This window comes from Ornithodoros turicata, unplaced genomic scaffold (assembly GCF_037126465.1).
Source record: "Ornithodoros turicata isolate Travis unplaced genomic scaffold, ASM3712646v1 ctg00001087.1, whole genome shotgun sequence".
NCBI lineage: Eukaryota > Metazoa > Arthropoda > Arachnida > Ixodida > Argasidae > Ornithodoros > Ornithodoros turicata.
The window spans coordinates 56,216-77,859 of record NW_026999462.1 but is presented as its reverse complement, the minus strand read 5'-3'; the positions used below and the strand labels follow the sequence as shown (position 1 = coordinate 77,859).

General features: G+C 47.5%; 1 protein-coding gene across 2 annotated transcripts in view; it reads right to left on the bottom strand.

Moving 5' to 3' along the window:
* Positions 1-374: 374 nt before the first annotated feature.
* Positions 375-21,644, bottom strand: part of LOC135376419 (uncharacterized) — a 43,835-nt gene continuing 22,565 nt past the window's right edge. For both annotated transcript variants that reach the window (XM_064608922.1, XM_064608921.1), the window contains 4 exons: positions 18,094-18,232; positions 5,423-5,545; positions 1,782-1,817; positions 375-559 (listed from right to left, as the gene is read on the bottom strand). In XM_064608922.1, the coding sequence (XP_064464992.1) occupies positions 422-559; positions 1,782-1,817; positions 5,423-5,545; positions 18,094-18,232 (436 nt within the window). In that variant the 3' untranslated portion in view covers positions 375-421. The remainder of the gene's footprint in view (positions 560-1,781; positions 1,818-5,422; positions 5,546-18,093; positions 18,233-21,644) is intronic.

Below are 21,644 nucleotides of genomic sequence, written 5' to 3'. Positions count from 1 at the left end.
CGGGACGCAAAGGCTACTGGACGCTTTTCTTCATTTGGCTGTATCTGTGCCAAGACGGGCCGTATGAAGACGAATCAGCCGATAGCACTGTTGGGAAGGTAGGATCGTACCTCGCCGTACACTTCGCTGACGCTATTAGTTCTTTGATTTTGTTGAAAGCCCTTTGCTGGTCTGGGCCCCAAGACCAGGCGGTGTATTTGCGCCTTAAAGGCATGGTGTTTTCAGCCAAGCTGGGTAGGAACCTACTCATGTGCGTAACCCGCACCCCCACCCCTAAGATCATATACCGAACGAATAAAAAATTATGGTTCTACTAGGTTTAATCCTTTCGCGTGAGCACCATATGGTGTCACAATTCATTCTGAAACAAGAGACGCGCTCAAACTGTTTATTTCGTCACCGAAACAGAAGGTCATTTACTCTACAGACGGCAGATAGCTGCGTCTGTGTCAGGTACTTCATAGTCATCCAGGTCCCATATATAGGTGAGAGTCCTCTGGAATTGCTTGTAAGTTAAGCCCAGTGTTTCACCAAAGTCGGAAGACCTGCCGGAGCAAATCTGCGGAAGAAATACCAAATAGAATTATGAATGAAAAGTGCGGGAATATACTCTGTGCGGCGTGAAGCCGTCAGGTACCGTATTAAAATTATAGGAGCTATGAACTCTACCATGCTAGCTCGCCGACTGTGTCGGCTCCAAACGGGGATTTTAACTTGTTGGCTGTGACACCATTTGTATAGATGAATCTGATAGGTCCGTATCTTCACCACATATAGCACGCTCCTAGCTAACCATCATAGCGAATGACAGCGTTCTCCCCCATGATTTGTTGACAACGACAGGCAGATCTGGCATTATGCACGGCTACAAAATAGGCTCCGCCTCCCGTTTTCAACAAATGAGGGACGAGAACGTTGTCATTCGGGATAATGGTTGGCTATAGGAGCGTGCTATGTGGGGAAGTTCATTTTTAAAAGCGCAGAGCAGAACGTTATGTGTACCTCCGCGTTGGCGTATGATTGGGTGCTACAGTTCTTCATATGACGTAACAATGGATAGAGGTATCTGGATGGGGGTACGTCTACTGGCCCGTATCCGAAAAACAGCGCGTTTTTGTATTAATGCTGCTTATGGACATCCTATGACACGGTGAATGTGTGATGTGTCCTGTGTGTGCCCCCGGAGATTCCGCCACTTTACTCTAACTTGGGCGCAGCTCTTGAACTTTTGACCTACATGTTGAACTCAATTATCATCTCTGTTCGTCTCTGGACATCATCCTTTTGCGTTTTCATCATCTCATCATCAGATTGAACCTTCTGTATTAAGTGTACTGGGGTAGCCAGTTTGACTTCGTCGAAACTTACATCCCCATTTTTTTCTTTATTCACATCACATCACATCACATCGCTGTACACATTATGAAGGAGAAGTCTTGAACAACAAATTGGTAAATAGACATACGAAGGCTAGAAGAACAATATTACACCGGTAACCAAATGCGGTAGGAAAATTTAATACGGCGGTAACTAGGTAGGCGCAGATAGGAGTTCTTACCTCCTTTAAGATATCAATAAACATTGGAAGGTTTTATGCACATGACATTACTTGGGCGGCAATAGGCGTGTAGGCCCTGACCAATCTTTATCGCAATCACCGTTCATTTAGCATTTCTTGCAACCTATGAACATTATTTGTCTCATAATTGCCTTCATTCTACACACTTCGAACGCCGGGTAGAGAGAAGACATAATTTTATATTGACGAAAAAGGTGCTGACCTTGTCATCCGGTTTAGGGCAAAGGAGAGACTTGTACTGAGTGAAGAAAAGAACATTTCCAGAATTATCGAAATGATGTGATGAGATATATATCAGAAGTATCTACTGTGTGGCATTCACTGTATATAGCGTCCGTAGATCATGCTGCGTGAACTGCACAATAAGCACATAGCAATACATGTTAGCAACATTCCAACAGGGCAATGTGATGCGTGATTAAATATCAAATGTCACATAACTTTCGCTTACATAACGTTTCATACTCAGCGATGACGATGGTAAATCATGCGTTTATGTCGTGACACAACCATAAAGCCACAGAGAGAAATTTTGACAAGACGATGAAAGGACGGTTAAGAATCAAGGCAGCGGGTGATACTGATGCATAATGATATCCCCGAGACTATAGGAACACGAAAAGGACGATACACGCAACGTCGTAAATAATACAGCTGAAGGTTTATTTGGCGCCAAGCAAATTTATACACGAAGAAGGAAGACTAGGGGAAGGAGGGACGAAAGAGTCAAGAAAGGGAAACCTACCAGTCTGCCCAACGACGGACCATATAGGTGCTTTTTTTGTGTTTCTAGTCCCGGGTGTTATCATTATGCGTGGACAAGACGTTTGCGCTGAATCTTGAGAAACATCGAGTAACATGTCTCTTGATTGAAGCGCAAGCATTCTTTTTCTCTTTTGTTTCGCTTTCTGTGTCAAAGTCTTCGTGCCCTTGCAGACCTTTCCTTATTTGCCTCATATTTATTCCCAGAGGCAACGACTCATTATAGTGCAGTTCCAGTCATCACTTAACCAGGCGTAGATGTGTGTATATTGTTATCAAAGAGTAGAACCGAACCCGATTTAAACCGAAAACTGTTATTAACCGATATTTTTAGCGGAACCGGAACTAGCCGAACTGATACCATTGACGTCATCTTAGATGTGTGAACGTGAACTGAACCGTTAAAAAATACGGTAACTGGTAACATCTAGCCAAATTAGCGACTGTTGGAGAAATTTAGATTATGCTACGAAGAGTATGACTGATGTACGACAACGACCTTCATGTCTCACACTTAAGAAAAAACAATACGAGACGGTTACGATTATGTAACGCAAATTTCAGTGGTACCTGCTGTTGCGTGTGCATGTTGACAATTTTATTACTGATGTATGCAGAAAACTTTAGAGTGACGAGTACTGCTTTGTGGTCTGTAAAGTAACTGTTTATGTGTAGAGCTAGGATTAGCGGTACAAAAATATTGTAATGACGACGGCGGGCCTATGCCACCACGCGCGGCAACTCCCATTGTACCTTTTTCATTCCGCTCATTAAACGGATGCATCATCGTGACGCTGAGCTGCCTTACATTTGGTGGCGGTTGCGGTGGGCCGTCCTCCAACCCGAGCGCTGCCGCCGTGGCCATCAACGCTCCAGCTGCGACACCGGGAATCACAGAACCAATACGCACGACGCCGAAACGCAAGACGTCGGAACCCCCGCCCTAAAGAACAACGACGCTAGAGGTGGCAGCGCGCCACGGAGGACACGAACCGGGACCGAACTGTTTCGTGTGGCAGCGCAGTGTACCTTTCAACCTATGGCCAGTCATTCCCATCGTCACCTCGTGAGTCAACTTTTAACGTTGCCCGTCTCAACGCCCACATGGTCCACTCATCTTAACGTCATCTGCGTTGTCTGACCTTCTCCACCTGCCCTGCTGCCCCCTGCTGTCCCTGACGTGCCACGCCCGGGGATCGCGCCTTCTGAGGGGGGGGGGGGCAGTGTTTCGACGACGAGGGCGGCGGGCCCCATGTCACCACGTGCAGCACATCCCGTTGTACAGGTTGGGACAAAAGTTCATGGAACACGCGAGCGACGAACTTTTTCTTCGGTGAGACATCCTAGCATCCGCCGGAAGCGGGTGAGTCCACCGTTTCGGAGGGTTGGAAGGGTCGCTTGGGTGTGCCTCGGAGGGAAGCTACAGCTGCCTGTCGCTAACAGCGCACGCTTCCACCCCTCCGAAACGGTGAACTCACCCGTTTGCGACGGCCGCTAGGGTGTCGCACCGAAGAAAACGTATGCCGCTCGCGTGTTTCGTAGACTTTTTCCCAACCTGTACCTTTCTCATTCTGCTCATTATACGGATCGTGACGTTGCGCTGCCTTACAATATTTCTACAATCGGGAAAAAATCAGGAGAGGAAACGCTTCAAGATCGAGTGACACTTTCCGAGATAACCTACCCATCTCTGAGTATGTCAAAACTAGTTTTATTACCTTTCGATTTCTTTAAAATTTTGTTTGCGTCACCGAAACCGAAACCGAGGGTTTTGCGATATAACTACAGTGATTTCCCGAGACCTTCCCGGCAAGAGCTAGCGCTGTAAAATGAGCTGTAGCAACACAAAGGAGCGCCCTCCTCCTTCCCGCGCTGAACCTGTCGCGACCAAGAGTTTCCCCGGACTGCAGTAAGATAAATCTTGTGACACGCATAAGACACAGCATCACCACAAACAACAACAACTCAGTTTTGAGGTGATGAATGGAGAGTTTCAAAACGTGTAGTTATATAGCCTAGATAGATCGTTGCATTTCGAAAGGCGAACTTCAGTAACTACTTGAGGCCCTGAGAAGTAACTTTCAGTACCGGTAGCTAAAATGAGGAGTTATTGCAATCAAGGGATCTAGAAGCTGCAATTGCTCTCCAGTATACTCATCTTTTTCTTAGTTCTGTCTTTCTCACTCTCTTAATTCACAGGCTTATTATGGTGGGGCTTATTTTGAGCAGATGGCTGCGGTATTCGTCATTGGTTCATGAGCAGAGCATCATTGTATAGTACGCTGAGGACCAATCACTACGTATGTGAAAGTTACATGTTATAGGGGTGCTATAACGCAAATTGAAAGTTGTGCGATTAACGTTGCGTTTACTATTTTGCTACGAAAGCAGGGCATGCGATTTTTAATTACAATGCATGCAAATTGTCAAATATATGCAAAGTGTCAAATAATGGTACGGCTCCTGTTCTCAACATCTCATATTAAATTCCAATTGGCAGTTAATTCTGATAGTGACAGGAGGAGACTATATGACATAATAGTGACATTCCCCGTCCTCCGTGTTAAACCCTTCCAAAAATCCGCCGTGAGCATTGCAGTCTCTTGTTCCTGTCTGCCATAGAAAATCAGAAGTATAAGAAGAGAAACGTTGCAGGGCAATACACGTATCGCGGCTAATTTGGCCTACGGCGACATCCAGAACGAGGCAAGCTTATATTATTGATCCGATTCGTGAACCAGACAGTTTAGAATTAACCTGGTTCGGACCGCTATAGTTGCTTTCTACAGCTGAAACGGAACCTAACCCTGATAGTCGAACACGAACCGAAACGATAATACTTTCGGTTCGACCCTGTAGGTGCTTAAGGGCAGGACTGAATGCGCAAGAACAACACAGAAAGCACAAGCTAAACATGCCTCAGTTAATTTCCGTCTCGTGATAAAAGAAATTGGGAAATTGTTTTCACTCTCCGTTATCTTATTGGATATTTTCTGCGTTGTTGGTATTCTGCCCATATGGGAACAACGGCGAGATATTCCACTGGCACCACCACCCAGAACCGCACATACACGGACTTACCCAATAATCAGCGGACTGATCCCACACCCACCCGGGAGGTGTCCAGTACCATTGATTCGGACTTTGAGACGCAATACTCGCCTCATCCTCGCAATAGGTCGTGCAGTGAAGTTCTTCCATATTCTGAAAGAGAAATGTCCTTAATTGTTGACATGTTTTATTTTTATTGTTGTTCCGGGCTCGACAGTTTATATAACAAGGCACCGTAGGTAACAGGCGGAGTGTGGCACGATGGTATGCCGTGGTGTCAACATGGGTAATCGGATGTTTAATGTATGGGCCACGACGGTGACCAGGGAGTGCAACACTGCAACCACTAAAATGAATTTGCATTTACTAATAATGATTACTAAGAGTGCATGTACTAATAGTGACGCACGATTTCACAGAGAGATGGAGAGAGCATATAGTGCAAGGTACCCGGGATCAAAAGCGATTAGCTTAGTGAAGAGGCTACGAAACGAAAGGGTTCGAGGACTGTCGCCAAAAAAGAAAGATGCGGAACGAGAAGAAGAGGGATCAGGTAGAATTGCGGTGAGTTTGAGAGTTGTCGCTCTGGGCCTGTTTCATTAGTTTATACCAGATAGCTGTGACAAGAAGTGAGCACTGAGCAGCGACGTCTGGCCGAGCTGCTCTGGAGACGTCCGGTTGAGAGTCACACCGGCTCCTCCACGGTGTTGATCCCATCCCCTCTGTATGCACTCCATCGTCTTTGTAGGTCACTTTCACACTCAATACAAGGCGAGGTTGTCCCGCTGGTAGATGGGACATAGTTGGGCAGAGCCATAGCTGCATCTATGGCTCCGGGCCTCCTTTGGGCATAAAATGTAGTAGCCTAGTGGCTACGATGGTGGCATGCCGCAGAGGTAACCCGGGTTCGATGTCAGGCACGGGTGTTCTGTCTGGGTATTTTTCCTGGGTTTCCCTCATATGCTTTGAGAGAAACGTCAGTCCAGTTCCCTGAGAAGTTGGAACTTAAGATCCCCCCCAGTGATAATCGTGACGTCGCCCACCGCAGCGTGACCAGCTACGGCAAGCAATTCGATAACCAGCATCCAGCGCTCGGCATTTTGGCCCGAGATAACTCACAATAATCTGTGGCGCAAAAGAGTTCAGTCATCCGAAGGCCGATATGGCGCCTGCAATTATCACGTACTCGCAATGGAAAGGGTTTCTGCAGCGTGCCATACAACTACCGAGTCAGCTGAGTGCATGACAGACTACCACGCCACTGAGTAACGCTAGACGGACATCATGGTCAGTCGAAAAGAGGGCAATCGGCATGGGCACAGACGGCATTCAGAAGAGAGGGTGGCCCCAGAGGAACCCAAAAAGCCCCCAAGGTCCAGCACTGGGCGATGGAGAGAGCTACGGGAGCACCGAAGAAGATTAGCGGCAGAGGAAAATTGGTCTGTAGGCGCGCAGAGCGAACCCTTCCCATCTACCACCGGGACAACATCGCCTTGTATTGAGTGTGAAAGTGAGTGCCTCCTCCTTTTAATGTCAGGAGGAACGCCACACAAGCTTTATGGCTTGGCGATGTGGCCATGTTTGTGTGTATCTAGCAACAACTCTAACAGCTTATAGCTGTAAGGGAAGGGTTTCGGGTTACGACAACGGAGACAGACGTTACCAGTGCTCAGCTAAGGACAGAGAGGGAAGAGACGGTGTGTTCCCAGACGACAGCGACGCGGACTCAACGATGGCACTTTCTCCTCTCCCAATGATAATAAAAAGGAAGAGACCAAGAGGCCCAGAGAGCGCCTTCTGGGACGATTCCGTACGCAGAGTGAAGAGAGGGAGACAACTCTTGGAAAGTGACCCATCCTCCGCCGGCATCCAGCGAAAAGGGGCCCGGGCTTCCGATCGGCCAATGCAGTAGCCACCGACCGAAGCAGCGAACTTGCAGTGTGCACTTGTGATGAAACTAGTGAGCCAAGGCATACTGCGATGTCCAATCTAGCGTCCATGTAAAATAAATAGCTTGTTGCAATTCCGTTTGAGCCGTTCCTCAAAGTCCGCGTGGATCCACTGGAGCGTATTGATGGGTCTTGTGATGAGCCACAAGCCGGCATGCGTCACATAAGTAGTGGCAACGGTGGGATCCCGTGTTCAAATCGCTGAGTGAAAATGTGGGACACCCTCACACGAGAGGAGAAACAACTCATAATGGCACTGCCAGTGGTTAACCAGACCAGTGCTGGCGCCAGTGTACTGGCACTAGGTGGCACGGTTCCTGCATTTACGGGTGATAGTTTGGGACCAAGCTTGGCAGATTTCACACGTATTCTAGAGCCGGTCAGTAAAATGTTAGGAGCTGCATATGGGTTTGCATGGCGAGAACAAGAGGCCAGTCAGGCAAAATCTTTCGCAGAGTTCAAATCCCTTGCTAAGAAGTGCTTCGATACGGAGCCTGTACATTTGAAATTACAAAAATTCATGGCAGCAAAACAGAGTGCTGAGGAGGATGTGCGGTCTTTTGCGTCCAGGCAACTTTGAAGGAATACGTGGGAGGGGGCGATGAACAGAAAACGAAAATGGCCCGGGAACTGTTCGCAGAGCATTTGCTAACGCATTTTTTGAAAGGATTAAGGGATCCTGGGTGACGCTTTACACTCTCCCGTGACCTGGAAAGCTTTGACCGTAGCGGGCTGTAGCACGCCACACTGAAAACAGCAAAACGGAAGGCGTTAAGTCGCGACTCGATCGGCTGGAAAGAATGCTTGACGCTTCGCTTGCGCTCCAGAACCACGATACGCCGCCACACTCCACTCTTGGGAGAAGCCGTGGAGAATGTTACACTTGCGGCCATAGGGGACATTTCGCTCGCAACTAACCGCAGCGGTATAGGGTACGGGTGGCCGAGGCTCGTGAGATGGGGTCACCGGAGGAAGAGCAACACGGAGGTACGAATACACAAGGCGCCCAATCGGGAAACTAGTCGCGTCCCTTCCGGATATCCGCAATGGAGGGGATTCCGAGACAGTTGTCGTTACTTTCTGCAGAGAGAGGAGCCAATTGTGGAATGTCATATATGAGGCGTTAAGATGAGATGTCTTACCAACACGAATTCGAAAGCCAGCCTTATAAAAGAAAGCGCTTCAAAAGCGTAGACAAGAGGTGGAAGGAAAAGTTCCATGCGGTGAACAGTGACTGTACTTTGATTGGCATAACAGGAGATAAGCTCAGGACTGTCGGCTGCTATCCGGTCCAGGGAAGGGTAACGGTAATGGTAATGGAAAAAGAAATGGAATATTACCGAAATTGGAGATGGTAAAGATAACGGAAACGGAAACGCATGCCACTGACCTCCATTACCGGAAGTGGAAACAAAAATTGGTATCCAGTATTGAATTCGGGTAATGGCTATTATTGTTGTGCAATGACATCTCAGTGACTTTTTTATTTTATTTTATTTGGATGACTTCATTCCCTGTAATGCTCTATATACTACAGAAGAGCATGGAAACAAAGAGCAATATTAAGGATGCATCACTCGCTTACGTACTCGTGGCATTACCTACCTACGTGACATCAAGACATGAGACTTACACAACGTAGACTCCACGCACTCTACTTCACAATAGCACGAGAATGACAGCCTAAGATTTTTTAATTTTATTTTTTGCTTTCTTCATTTCATCGTGGCTATGGCAGTATTGTTTACTTCTGAGATCATCCGCCTATGACTCCGACATTGGATGAAGGTTATGGCCACCTTGGGTTGCTGGACTCACAGTGACCGCAGACAGAAGACTGACTGAAGGCATGCGACACATCCCGACGACATAAAATTACTTGTATAGTGTATATGCGTGACACCAAGGGCAAAGCAGTGTGCTGCCACGATACAGGGAACCACATGCGCTGCAAATCAGGCCTATCTCGGAAACTACAGCTATGGTGAGTAGTAAGGTATCAGCTCAAGCATCCGGAAACTCACACAGTGGCCTGGACACGAGTTAGATGCTCCCCAATTACTGTAATGACTCACTGCATGATCCTAATTACTGTGGGGGTCCTAATTGTTAATTAATTTCTAATTAATGGCGTCCAGGCCACTGTGTGACTTTCTGGATACTTGAGCAGATACCTTACTACTAAGGTGCTCCTGATTAGAACGTTTTCACCTTCCGCCTATATGACTGGCTCGGTTGCGACGGGAAGAGTCGTAGCGCCGACCAGGAAGAGTCAGCTCGCGCTTGTAGGTACTTCCGACGTGCCACTAACCTCCGGCGTTGTTGTGGGTCTTGTTAAACTGCAGAAGGGCGGAGTTGCCCCTATACGAGTAGTGAATGCCACGTTGCAGGAAATCAAACTCTCAAAAGGAAAGATAATGGGTACTCTGGCTGACGTGGAGATTGCTGATTCTGATTGCAACGCGGTCAGTAAGGTAGATAGTGCTAGCAAGTTCCATCTGGCACACATTCCCGAGCTTAAGCGCTCAGATGCTCACGGACCATATCAAAGCTTACGGGGAGCCTTTCTCGTTGAGTGCATCGTATATCGGACATTCCAGCACGGTAAAACACCCAATTTCGACCACCTATGACCGTCCCGTACACCGTAAAGCATATCGTATACCCTATGCAAAACGTGATGAAATGAACAGGCAAGTAAATGAACAGCTCCAGAACGAGGTGATAGAGTATTCTACTTCACCGTGGGGAGCCCCCGCATTACCTGTACAAAAACCGGACGGGTCCTATTGTTTTGTCGTTGGCTTTAGAGATCTAAACAAAGCCACTAGAGTAGACCCTTATCCCCTTCCTAATATCTAAGAAACACTGTCACAGGTGGGAAAGGCCAAGTTTTTCACAGTGGTAGACATGACTTCCGATTACTCGCAGCTGGTAATGAATGAGGGAACAAAGAAAAAATGTCCTTCAACACCCCTTCCGGTCACTATCAATGGAGAAGGATGCCCATGAGATTAGTGAATAACGTGTCGGTATGGCAGAGAACCACGCTGGTAGTGCTCACTGGTCTTCTCGGGAAATCGTGTTATGTTTATCTCGATGACATTATCATTTACAGTGCATTGTTTGAGCGTCATATAAGGGATATTGAGGAAATCCTGAACAGACTGAAGGCTGCAAATTGAAACCATCCAAATGTCAGTTTTCGAAGTCGTGGGCTAAGTATTAGGACACATTGTGTCGACAGAAGGTGTTAAGCCAGACCCAGATAAGGTTAAAGGTGACAGGGAATTTCGGAGGCTCACGGACAAAACTACGATCAGGCATTTTCTTGGACTACTGACTTAATATTGGCAACACATTGAAAAATTTGCGGAACTCGCTCGTCCGCTTACACAATTGACCATGAAGAAGCCCTTCTTTTGGGGAAAAGCAGCAGAAGAAGCGCATAACATGTTAGAGCAAAGGTTGCTGGAAACCCCAGTGCTACGGTTCTCTGATTTTTTAAAGCCTTTTATATCGACGACCGATGCTTCCATATACGCGGCCGGGGAATTCAGTCGCAGATTTTTGATGGCACGGAACATACCGTTGCATATGCTAGTCGCGGGGCCGAACAAAATTACGGCGCTACAGAGCAGGAATGTTTATGTGTTGTTTTTGCCATAAGTCACTTCCGCTCCTACTTGTGTGAGCGCCACTTGACAATCATCACCGATCGCCAGCCACTGAAATGGCTAATGAATGCACAAGACCCCAACTCTCGGCTGGCGCGTTGGAACCTGCTATTACAGGAATATGATTTCGAGATTGTTCATAAGGCTAGGGCGAAAAATCAGAACGGGGCCGATGCATTAAGTCGGACGTCATATTGATATTTTCGTTCCCTCAGCAGAGGAGACGTGATAACGCTTCGCGCACTATAATTGAACAATGGGAAAAGTCGGCCAACGGGATATCTGGAAGCTTTCACCTTGACCAAAGAGTCATCTTGCGCAGGACGGACGGCAAGGGCGGAACACGTGGTCGCTTTGTCGTGCTGAGGTCCACGATAGGGGAAATTTTACGTTTCTACCACGACGCTCCATGCACGGGGGACCAGTCGCGCAAGACGGTGTTCCCAAGACGTCTATCACCACGCCCTGCGGCCTCCGCAACGCAGCACAAACGTTTCACAGTTTATAGATACTGTGCTACCCTTCGTCATGGCATACATAGACGACTTGCTTATTGCGAGTTCTTCACCTGATGTGCATGAGCAAGTTTTCTCGCGTCTTCGGCAGTGCGGCGTCATCATCAATCTCGAGAAATGTCAATTCGGCGTGCCGTCCCTCGAGTTTCTCGGACACCATGTCTCAAGTGCTGGCATATCACTGCTCCCATCCAAACTAGAAGCCATCACCAACTTCCCAATTCCCTCCACAATCCACCAGCTCCGAATATTCCTTGGTTTAATTAACTTCTCCGCTCTGACGCACCCACTCCTCTAATGGTTGATGCTTCGGGTGGTGCTGTTGGAGCCGCCTTGCACTAGATCCAGGATGGAGTCGTCGTACCACTCGCGTTCTTCTCGCCGAAGCTCTCGCCTACAGAATCAGCGTATAGTACCTTCGGCAAGAAACTGCTTGCCGCATTCAAAGCCGTGCGGCATTTCCGATACTACCTCGAAGGCCGTCGCTTCACGCTCCTCACTGATCAGAAACCCCTTTTGACCGCCATCACGTCGGCCAGTGCGAAGTACTCTCCCCGCGAGATTGGCCATCTCTCCTACTTGGCCGAATTTACTACGGATGTCACGCACGTTGCCGGTCGCTCCAACCAACCCGCTGATGCTCTCAGTCGCATTTTCGCCACCTCCCGCGAGCTTCCTCTCGACGCTAACACTCTGGCAAGGCACCAGCAAACGGACGCAGAGCTTCTCAAGATACGCGCCGCGCACTCCACAAGCCTGCATCTCCAAGACATTGTCCTTCCCGGTTCTGATCTCCCTGTCGCCTGTGACGTTTACACCGGTACGCCGCGCCCCTTCGTACCGGCCACACTTCAGCGCAGGGTCTCTACACTCTTCACTCGCTTGCTCATGGTGGTGTCCGTGCGGCCCACCATCTCATCTCGTCACGATGCGTCTGGCCCGGCATGCGGAATCACATCCGCAAATGGACCCAGTCCTGCGTCCCATGCCAGCGTCCGAAAGTGCAGCGTCACACGGCCTCCCCCTTGCCACCTTCCTTCTGCCGGACCACAGGTTTCGCAACATTCACGTGGACATTGTCGGCCCATTCCCCTCATCCAACGGGGGGGGGGGAGATATGTTTAATGATAAGAAAGAAGAGGAATGAGGGAAAGGTCAGCCAGACAGGGTGTCGGCTTGCTATTCCCAAAAAAAAAGGAAAAAGAAAACATGGTTACCGCTACCTCCTCATCTGCATAGACAAGTACACTCGGTGGCACGAGGCAGCTCCTATGGTGGACGCCATCGCCGAAACTGTATGCTCGACCTTTCTGCACACCTGGGTCGCACGTTTCGGGACCCCAGCCGAACTTATAACTGACAGAGGAGCACAATTTGAATCCTCCCTCTTTCGCTGCATGCTCAAGATGTTGGGAACAACCAGGTATCACACAACAGCCTATCATCCCGCCGCAAACGGGCACGGCGAGAGATTCCATCGTCACCTGAAATCCGCCATCATGGCATATGAGCATCGCATTCACTGGCATAATCACCTCCCCTTGATACTCCTCGGTATCCGCTGTGTCGTCAGGGCGGACTTACACTGCTCCCCCGCGGATATGGTCTACGGATCGAGCCTCCGAATTCAAGGCAGCTGCTTCTTCCCCCTCGAGATCACTTAGACTCGCCCATGGACTTCCTCGCCCAACTTCAGTCCACCCTCTCCCAACTTCGACCTCTCCTGGTACGAAAGTCCGTCGGAGGCCTGTTCTATGTACCCCGAGATCTCGCCTCCGCTGCCCACGGTTTTTTACGCACGCTCCCGTACACCGATCCTTGGAGGCCCCCTACACCGGCCCCTGCCGCGTCATCGCCCCTGGTGACAAGACTTTCCGTATCCTCGTCAACGGCAAAGAGCAAACAGTTGGGATCGATAGGCTCAAGCCCGCCTACCTCGAAGACGACCCCCCACCAGACGCACCTGTCCCCACTACCTCTTCCAGCTACATCCGTCGACCCACCATACGACCTGGCCGAGGCCCCTCCGATCTTCTGGGAGGGGGGCAGCCGTAGCGTCGCTCATGCATGCCCGTAGCCTTCGACGACGAAGACTCCGCCCGTCTTGTTCTTGTGCACAGCGCGCATGCATACTAGCTGTTCAGTTCTGTGCCGCGCAGATTAAACCGGCCTAACCTGACTACCGGTCTTTGAGTGTCTTTCTCAGTAGGGCTTCAGCAACTATAGCTTCGTAAGATGATTTTCCGTGCTGGGCTGGTCAGCTTCACGAGTTTTTGATGACTGTCGAAATCAAGTCGTTTTAGTGAATGAGAGCCACATTTTTGGGGCCTTTAGGCTTAAAGGGACAGTCGCATCGACCACAGATCGATACCGAAACCACAGTGAAATGAGATTCCCCGTCCTTCACTGACCATGAATCCGAAATTCCCATTCCGATCGACGGAATACTTTTTGCATAATCTGTGTGTAAGCGGCGCTACAGGAGACGACGGATGCGGTCGTCAAGCGTAACTCCCTGCTGAGAATCTTTAGCAACGTGACAAGGAATCTGACCAATAAGAACGTGGCGAGCCAGAGGAGTCCCCGCGGCTTGCAGCTTGCATGAGCAAGGTCAGGGAGACGAAGGCGAAGGCAGCGAAGGCACATACGGAGATGGCCGACTCGGAACGCGGAAGTGGCGAATCGTGCTGTTCAAATGCCTTTAGTAATAGCCCCCGTGACGAATATACATGTTTGATGACGGCCCATATTCGACGGATCCACTTCTTCTGCGAGTCGCTGGTGATGTACGTGCCGCAGCTGCGTTAGCGCAACAGAACGAGCCTCAGGACCACTGCTTTAGGTACGTTCATGATCGGAGTGCTCAATACTTAATCCCGTGACATTCACACTACGACGCAGGAAACAATCCAGGTGTATGTGCGGCGATTGTGCTCCCCAGCAACCGCATGAGTACATATATGCTGCAGTGCTGGTGAAGTGGCAGAATTGTGCAATGACGGCACGCACCACACGCACGCATCACACTTTGTTCCCAGCTCTCTGTCATCGACGATCACAGTCTTCGCCTACTGTGCCCACGATAGATAGGCACGTCGAGCAATCCTTATTTTCGTAGTTGTCGTCGTTGTTTGCACACACGACGAATGCCCCATGAAAGTTACGAAGGCTCTAACCAACTGTGCAACTCAAGGGCCGGGTTAGAATTAGAATGATTGTCAGGGAATTACTGTGCTACGTGTTTTGGAAAGTGTCCTTTCTTTTTACAGCTACGTCAGGTTCACTGCTTATTGTGTGTTTACAAGCTGAGTTTGGAGATTCCTTGGACCGAGAAACAGACGACAGATACCTGAGTGTGTCGTCCGCATGATTCGCCAACGTTTTTCCATCCTGGTCCAATCAGGACTATCATCTTTAGTGTGCCTCATTTCCTGTTCACACCTACACCATAATAGACTTGCGTGTTTCCAATTGAGAAGTGTGAAACGGAATCTGTGTTACCACAGTAATCCCGAGAAGTGCAAAGGAATAGGCAGGAGCAATAAACTACCTGGCCATAAGTGACAGTTATACTTTTAATGGTAGTGTAATGGTTCTTATCGTTGGCAGTATTATAGCATGCGAGGGATATAACACGTCAAATAATCTCAGGTAACGTTTCATAACTCACTAATGGTACAGTTACACTTCATTATCATAGTAAGTGATACATCTGTCTGGGAATGTCCAAAATTTGTCATTCCCACGGAAGATTGTTCTGCCTTGATACAGCAAAACAAATTTTGATACCTGCCATTGATCCAATTTTTTTAGCACCACTGTTTTGAAAACAGCTTTCAAGACTGTAACTTCGGAGATCCTCGGCAGAGCATTACCTCGTCTACGTATTATGGTAATTATTATAATGACAGGCAATAAGTTACGCAAATGTGAATAAATCTTTGTGTTGACTGAGTGTTGTCCAGTCAAGAGCCATTGCATAAGTCCACATCCAACTCTTCACGCACAGATATTTATTATTTGCTATGCACAGACAGTTATCAGCGTGCACCACACTGGCAATGTCCCTTGGGATCTGAAGCGGGGACTCACAAAAATAAAAAATAAAATAAACAGTTTTGTAAGTACTTCAATTGCAATGAAAACGGGATGGTTGGACAGTAAATTGGACGGTTTCATGATAACAGTGGTACACAGAAAAAAAACTCTGGGTGTTGGGGGGGGGGGGATCTGGATCGATCTCTGGGTACAACCAAGTGTAAAATTTTGGAAGGGTTAGTACATCCTGAAATGACCGTCATGCCTCAGACCCCACTACTCGAATAATGCACCTCCCTTTTACAGTAAGAGGACTCTTACTATCTACAGCATATCCTATCAAAGCTCACAAGACAGCAAATTTGGCCAATGCTTATGTGACAGTGCCTCGTAGAACATGCAGCTTTTCTGTTGAATTGACACTACATCTCTGGTAGCCCCTTTAATGTCTGGAGGTAGCCGCATCATTTTACATTTAACCAGCAGTAATGTATAGCACTGTAAAAAAGGAAACAAGGGCTTAATCTCAACGCTGCACCAACATCATTCATCATCTCACAATACCGTTGTTGTTGTCAGCCTCTGCACAAAGATTTGGGTGGACCTGAAACGGACCTTTTCTTTTCTTTTCATTTCCTGTTGTCAAGTTATTTTGTCTTGGCATGTAGGTGTGAGATGTCAGTAGAAGCCATGAAGTCATTCTCTTCACTTCTTGAACTTGGATGAAGAAAGCACTGTTCTGGAAGTTCCTAATTTGTCAGAGGCGTCGTAAAGGCATTAGTGTAAAACATTAGTGTTCTCTCAGCAAAATTGCCGTGCACACACGTACATTGTTTGATGCCGTTTCATGGATGGATGGATGACTTGGATCAGCAGCACCTGGTCCTTCTATAACGCAGAACGTCAAAAGTGCACCTCAAGTTGGCTACGACAACCGCAAAAACCGCCGCCCTACAGCACACAAACAGTTCACAAACAGAGAGGTAAAAGGAAACTGGGAAGTGGTTTATGGCGCTTATGTTACGGACAGAGGTACTGTTTGTATATAGTGCCTGTTTCTAACACCAGCACACAAACAGCGTCAGTTCTTCCTTTTAGTGATCGGGGTTCATAGTTTGCGAATTGTTCTGTGTCCAAAAATTGTAAACACATTATATGTATTTAAGTAATATACGTACCACTTGCGCTTGACCCTGTCGAGCTGCCTGCAGCTGTAATACACATGAAAACCAATCATGTCTACCACATTCCACAAAAGTCACAAGTTCAGTAACAGGGAAAGTTTCATGATAACGCGTCCGACAACGAGAAAAGCCAATCACGTTCATATGAATGACATCATGTTCTTTTACTTGTTTATTGTATTTTATTTATGTAGGTTAGGGGATCATAGGTTAGGGGATACCTTACGTTATACTGATTTCGTCTTTTGCTGCTAAGTTACTCACGCGCAAGAGTGACAGACCCGATTGGGAAACTACATAGACATTGTGACTTACTGTCGAAGTTGCTGGCTCGCTTTGTTCGTGGAACACTGTCGGAACGGCGTCAAGTTTCAATTCGTTCCTTTTTTGTGTCAATCCAAGTTGCACTTGCGTGATGTTCTCATCCAGGTACACATTATCGGTGAAATGCGAGGAGCATACACGGACAGCATGAACACTCCTTGCTTCATCTGGATACCCGCTAGTGATGTAGCTGCTTCCAACTTTCGCTTCGTCTGGTGTCTTGCTGTAGCTGTATCCTTGGCGTGCGAAATCAAACATCGAGGTTTTCGAAGGAAATTTTCCTGGAGTCAGGAACGCTGCGTCGGTTTCCAAACGACTTCTCACGCGAAGGATGCAAGCGTAGAGACAGTATCCGCGTCACTAGAAAGTGTCACATGTGAATACGGGCGACGTGCCGGAAAAATACAAATCAGCCCCAGACTTGGCGGCAGACGACAGCGTCCTTCACAGTGGATTAGCCAGATTCCACCTTGCGTCACGCCATGTTGTTTGCGCTGGCGCTTTCGAGGATCAAAACGAAACCGGATCTTTTAAATTCGATTCCTCATCACCTGGTCCGTTTTGGAAGGAGAAAATTTGCCAAATAGCTCGTGGTAGTGTACCGAACACATTGGTATTGGATTCGTAACCACGGTTCCGGATGCGACAGTCCCTCTAACAGAGCGGACATACACGAACAGCATATTGGTCAGCTTATTACCAGTGTGGTTCAAGTTCGGCGTTTCTATTTCTTGTCCAGGTTAATCTAAGTTCGCTGTTAGCATTTTCCCGAGCTTGACTACACATTTTGGGGCAATCGGGGGACTGCGAAGCATTTAGTTCCCGCATTTTATTTTGCAACGGTGATTTCGATTCTATATACGGTGGAGCTATTACGTATGTGAGGCCTCGACGTTGGACATGTTAGAAAAAACTTATAGTTTCTATCGTAAATGGTTCATTATATGATTTCCAACATAAGGTTTATCGTTTTGTATGTATCGTCTATTTCAGCAGTGTAGTTGAAATACTCACGCCATATAGATCTCGCATCCTGAGTGCTTGTGTACAAAATGACTCTCTTCTGATGTTGAACATGCCGAAGAATAAGGGTACACAACAGGTCTCTGCCGTGTTGAAGCACATCAGTCCCCTTTCCTGTGCCAGTGCGCTTCTACAAAAAATTAAAAGTAAGGAGTACAGCACCTCTGAATATAAAGACCATGATTTGACTAGAAAGGATGTAGATAGTACTCAAGGTTGGACAAGTGCCATAAATCGTACAGCAATAGTTACGAAGTGTCGCTGTAAAGTTTCCGGTCCTATCCATACACGAACGCGATCTCGTTATCGACTCAATTATTCCTATTCCTATAACCATTCCTATAACCACTCCGGTGTCCGCCCATTTGTTCGAACGCCGTTTGATCGAAGCCGCTTGGTCGAAAGCCGTTTGATCGAAAGACATTTGTTCGAAGGGAGTTCAAAGCTCGCAGCGTGTCCTTATAGCACCTCTTTTCTGTAACTTTTGACTCGAGCATACGGAAGCAGGCAATCAGTGTCATCTGCTTCTTCTTTTTTTCTTTTCTTGCTTTTTTTTAACTAAACAGGGGAGACCTCTGGTTATTTGCAGACCTTTGTCATTCACGAACAGCACATCTGAATAGAACAATGCGGAAGAACCGGCGAACCGTAGGACACATATAGAAGCAAATGGCCTCAGGTTGCGAGCAGCCGATAGTCTGTGCCTCTTCTGGGCACCCTTTTCATTGCTGGCGACAAATTTAAAGGGAACCATCTGAAATGGGATAGCCATATGTGCGCGAAAGCCACTCGAAGTCTGTGGATGCTAGGACGGAAGTTTCGTCATGGTACAAAATAATGATACTAAATTAACAGCCATATAAAACCTGAGTTCAACCTTGGTTAGATTATGCATCTGCAGTCTGGGATCCCTACACATGCATGCAATAAAAAAAAGAAAAAGAAGAAGAAGGAGAAAGTATACAAACTACAAAGATCACCTCCCCGGCTTATATTGTCTGGGTTTCGAGGGACTTCTTCGGTTCCATGTATGTTGCAAGAACCAAATTTAGATTCACTTGCACATATAGGCGCAAAGTAAATAAACTAAAACTTCTTTCTCGTATACAATGTCAGTTATTGACTACAAACATTAAAAATACATTGTTAAAATTTGTCCACGTTCGACGCGAATAAACCATTCAAGAATGTCATTTATTTATTTATTTGTCAAAGTTGTTTATTATTTGACAAAGTGTTGGGGGACTAGGGGTGAAAGGCATGTATGCCATTTTTAGTCACTATCTGTCAGAGAGGAAAAACCTATCAAGTTGTCGAACAGGAGAGGGTGAACAACCCAGGCCCTTGGACCGCTTTCTGAATGCGAAGAAGTGTGTTAGGATGAGGAATGTGTATATGTGCAAGCATATTACACAGAGTTAAATATTCCTTAGGATAACAGCATCTAGGACTGACGCTTTCTTTTGTTTTTCTTCATGTTTTTTGTTACATCAACGCTACAAGCGAACCAATAAAAAAATCGATCAAACGACCGCTGCCGTTTTGATCAAACGGCGTTCGATCAAATGGCTTTCGACCAAATGTCCCGCGTTCGATCAAACGACTTTCGACCAAACGACGTTCGATGAAATGTCCCGGAACCATTAATCCTATAAAATGACAGTCGGATGTCATTTTGCATGAGCACGCATCATGATATGCTACAGCATATAAAAACAACAGTGTACTCCACTACCGAGGCATTATGGCACGGGTTTCAGAGGACCGCCTTCGACCACATGTACTGTTGTCATCGCTAAGAAAAGCCTGTCCATGCAGTTCCTTGCAATAAATGCCATGTGCATTAATTTTGCAGCCTGCTGTGGTCAGTTGAATGCTTCTCCTTGTTTCACATATAAAGATGATGCGCGGCCAGTCGATTGACAGTGGTAGGGTGCCACCAAAAGTATAATGAAAGGAACCATAAAAAAGTAGTCTTCTTTTGTCATTAGCCAGCATTACCAAACATACGCACAAAAACGGCCTTGGCGTCTCGTCAAAGTCCTTCTGTAACAACATGTGTGGCCTCATGTTCAGTAAAAGGGGGAAAAGAACCAGAGTCTTCTGTCGGCATTATCTAAACATTCGCACAAAAACGGCACGGGCATGGCATATCATCAAATTCCTTTCGTAACAACACGTGTCACATGACGCAGTGAAGACAAAAAGGGGGTATGAAACAGAGAGAGGAAAAAAAACACAGAGGGAAACAGTCTATAATGACGCATTGTCCCGCGAAACGACAAAGAAACAAAAACGGGGTATACCTCTCACCGGCCGTGTCCCGGTCCACAGCGCATCGCACACGAATCGCATGACATGCTCAATAAAAGGGAAGGCACACGCCAAAGAACGCCCTACTATCACCCAAACACGGGCGCAACGATTCCGCGGACGTCTTATCAAGATCACTCTAACAACGTGTGTTTCATATATTTAATAAAACAAACAAACGCGGGCATCATCAAGGACGCCGCAAACGCACCATTCGAAGTCCGCGCCTAACAGGCAATGAATCAAGCCATCATAAAACGTTCATTAAAAGCAAAAACAAACACAGGAACCGTCAAAATCCGTCAATTCATTCCACGAAAACAGAAAAAAAAGAGAGAGACAGAAATGGGACCATGACTCAGTACTTATCGCCGACCATTTTCGCGGTCCCAAGGAACGTGCGTCCCTACACTCTTAGGAATGAACTTCACCACATAGCACGCTCCTAACCAACCATCATCCCGAATGACAACGTTCTCGCCCCTGATTTGTTGAAAACGGGAGGAGGAGCCTATTTTGTGCCATGCATAATGGCACAAAATAGGCTCCTCCTCCCGTTTTCAACAAATCTAGAGCGAGAACGTTGTCATTCGGGGTGATGGTTGGCTAGGAGCGTGCTATGTGTTGAAGTTTATTTTTAAGAGTGTAGGTTCACACATCATAGATCAAGCAGCGCCATCTCACGGGCCAACTCAGGGCCGTGGTGGATGGAACGACCCAGTAGATGTAGCATCGCCAAAAGCACGTCCCCGTCTATGTTCGAACCTCTGCCCCCAGATGGCACTCAGGCGACGCCACTCACGCGTCCTCCCATTGGCGCGCTCCGGGTGGGCGGGGCGCGCAAGGGAGAGGGAAAATCTCAGGCCAGCTCTCTAGAGAATTGTCGATTGGTGCATGCTAAGCCTGTTGATCACTGATGTGTGAGCATAGCTCCGCCCCTTCATGCTAATTAGCCAGCTCCGCTCCCACTGATTGATCCATTCCAAGTCTACTGATCACTGTCCACATTTTCCAGACTTCTGAGCCCTCTGACTGGTCGAACCCAGCTAAGCCTACCGATTGGCGCTTCACGTTGATTGGGCCGTTCTAAGCCCACTGATTGGCTCGCACTCCTGATTCCAAGCCCGCTGATTTGCCGACTCCATTCTATGCCTACTGAACATAGCTTTCACTAGTGTTCCGGCCCGCCAGAGGGTGCGCGGGTCGCTCGGCAGTGGCTTCAGATGGTT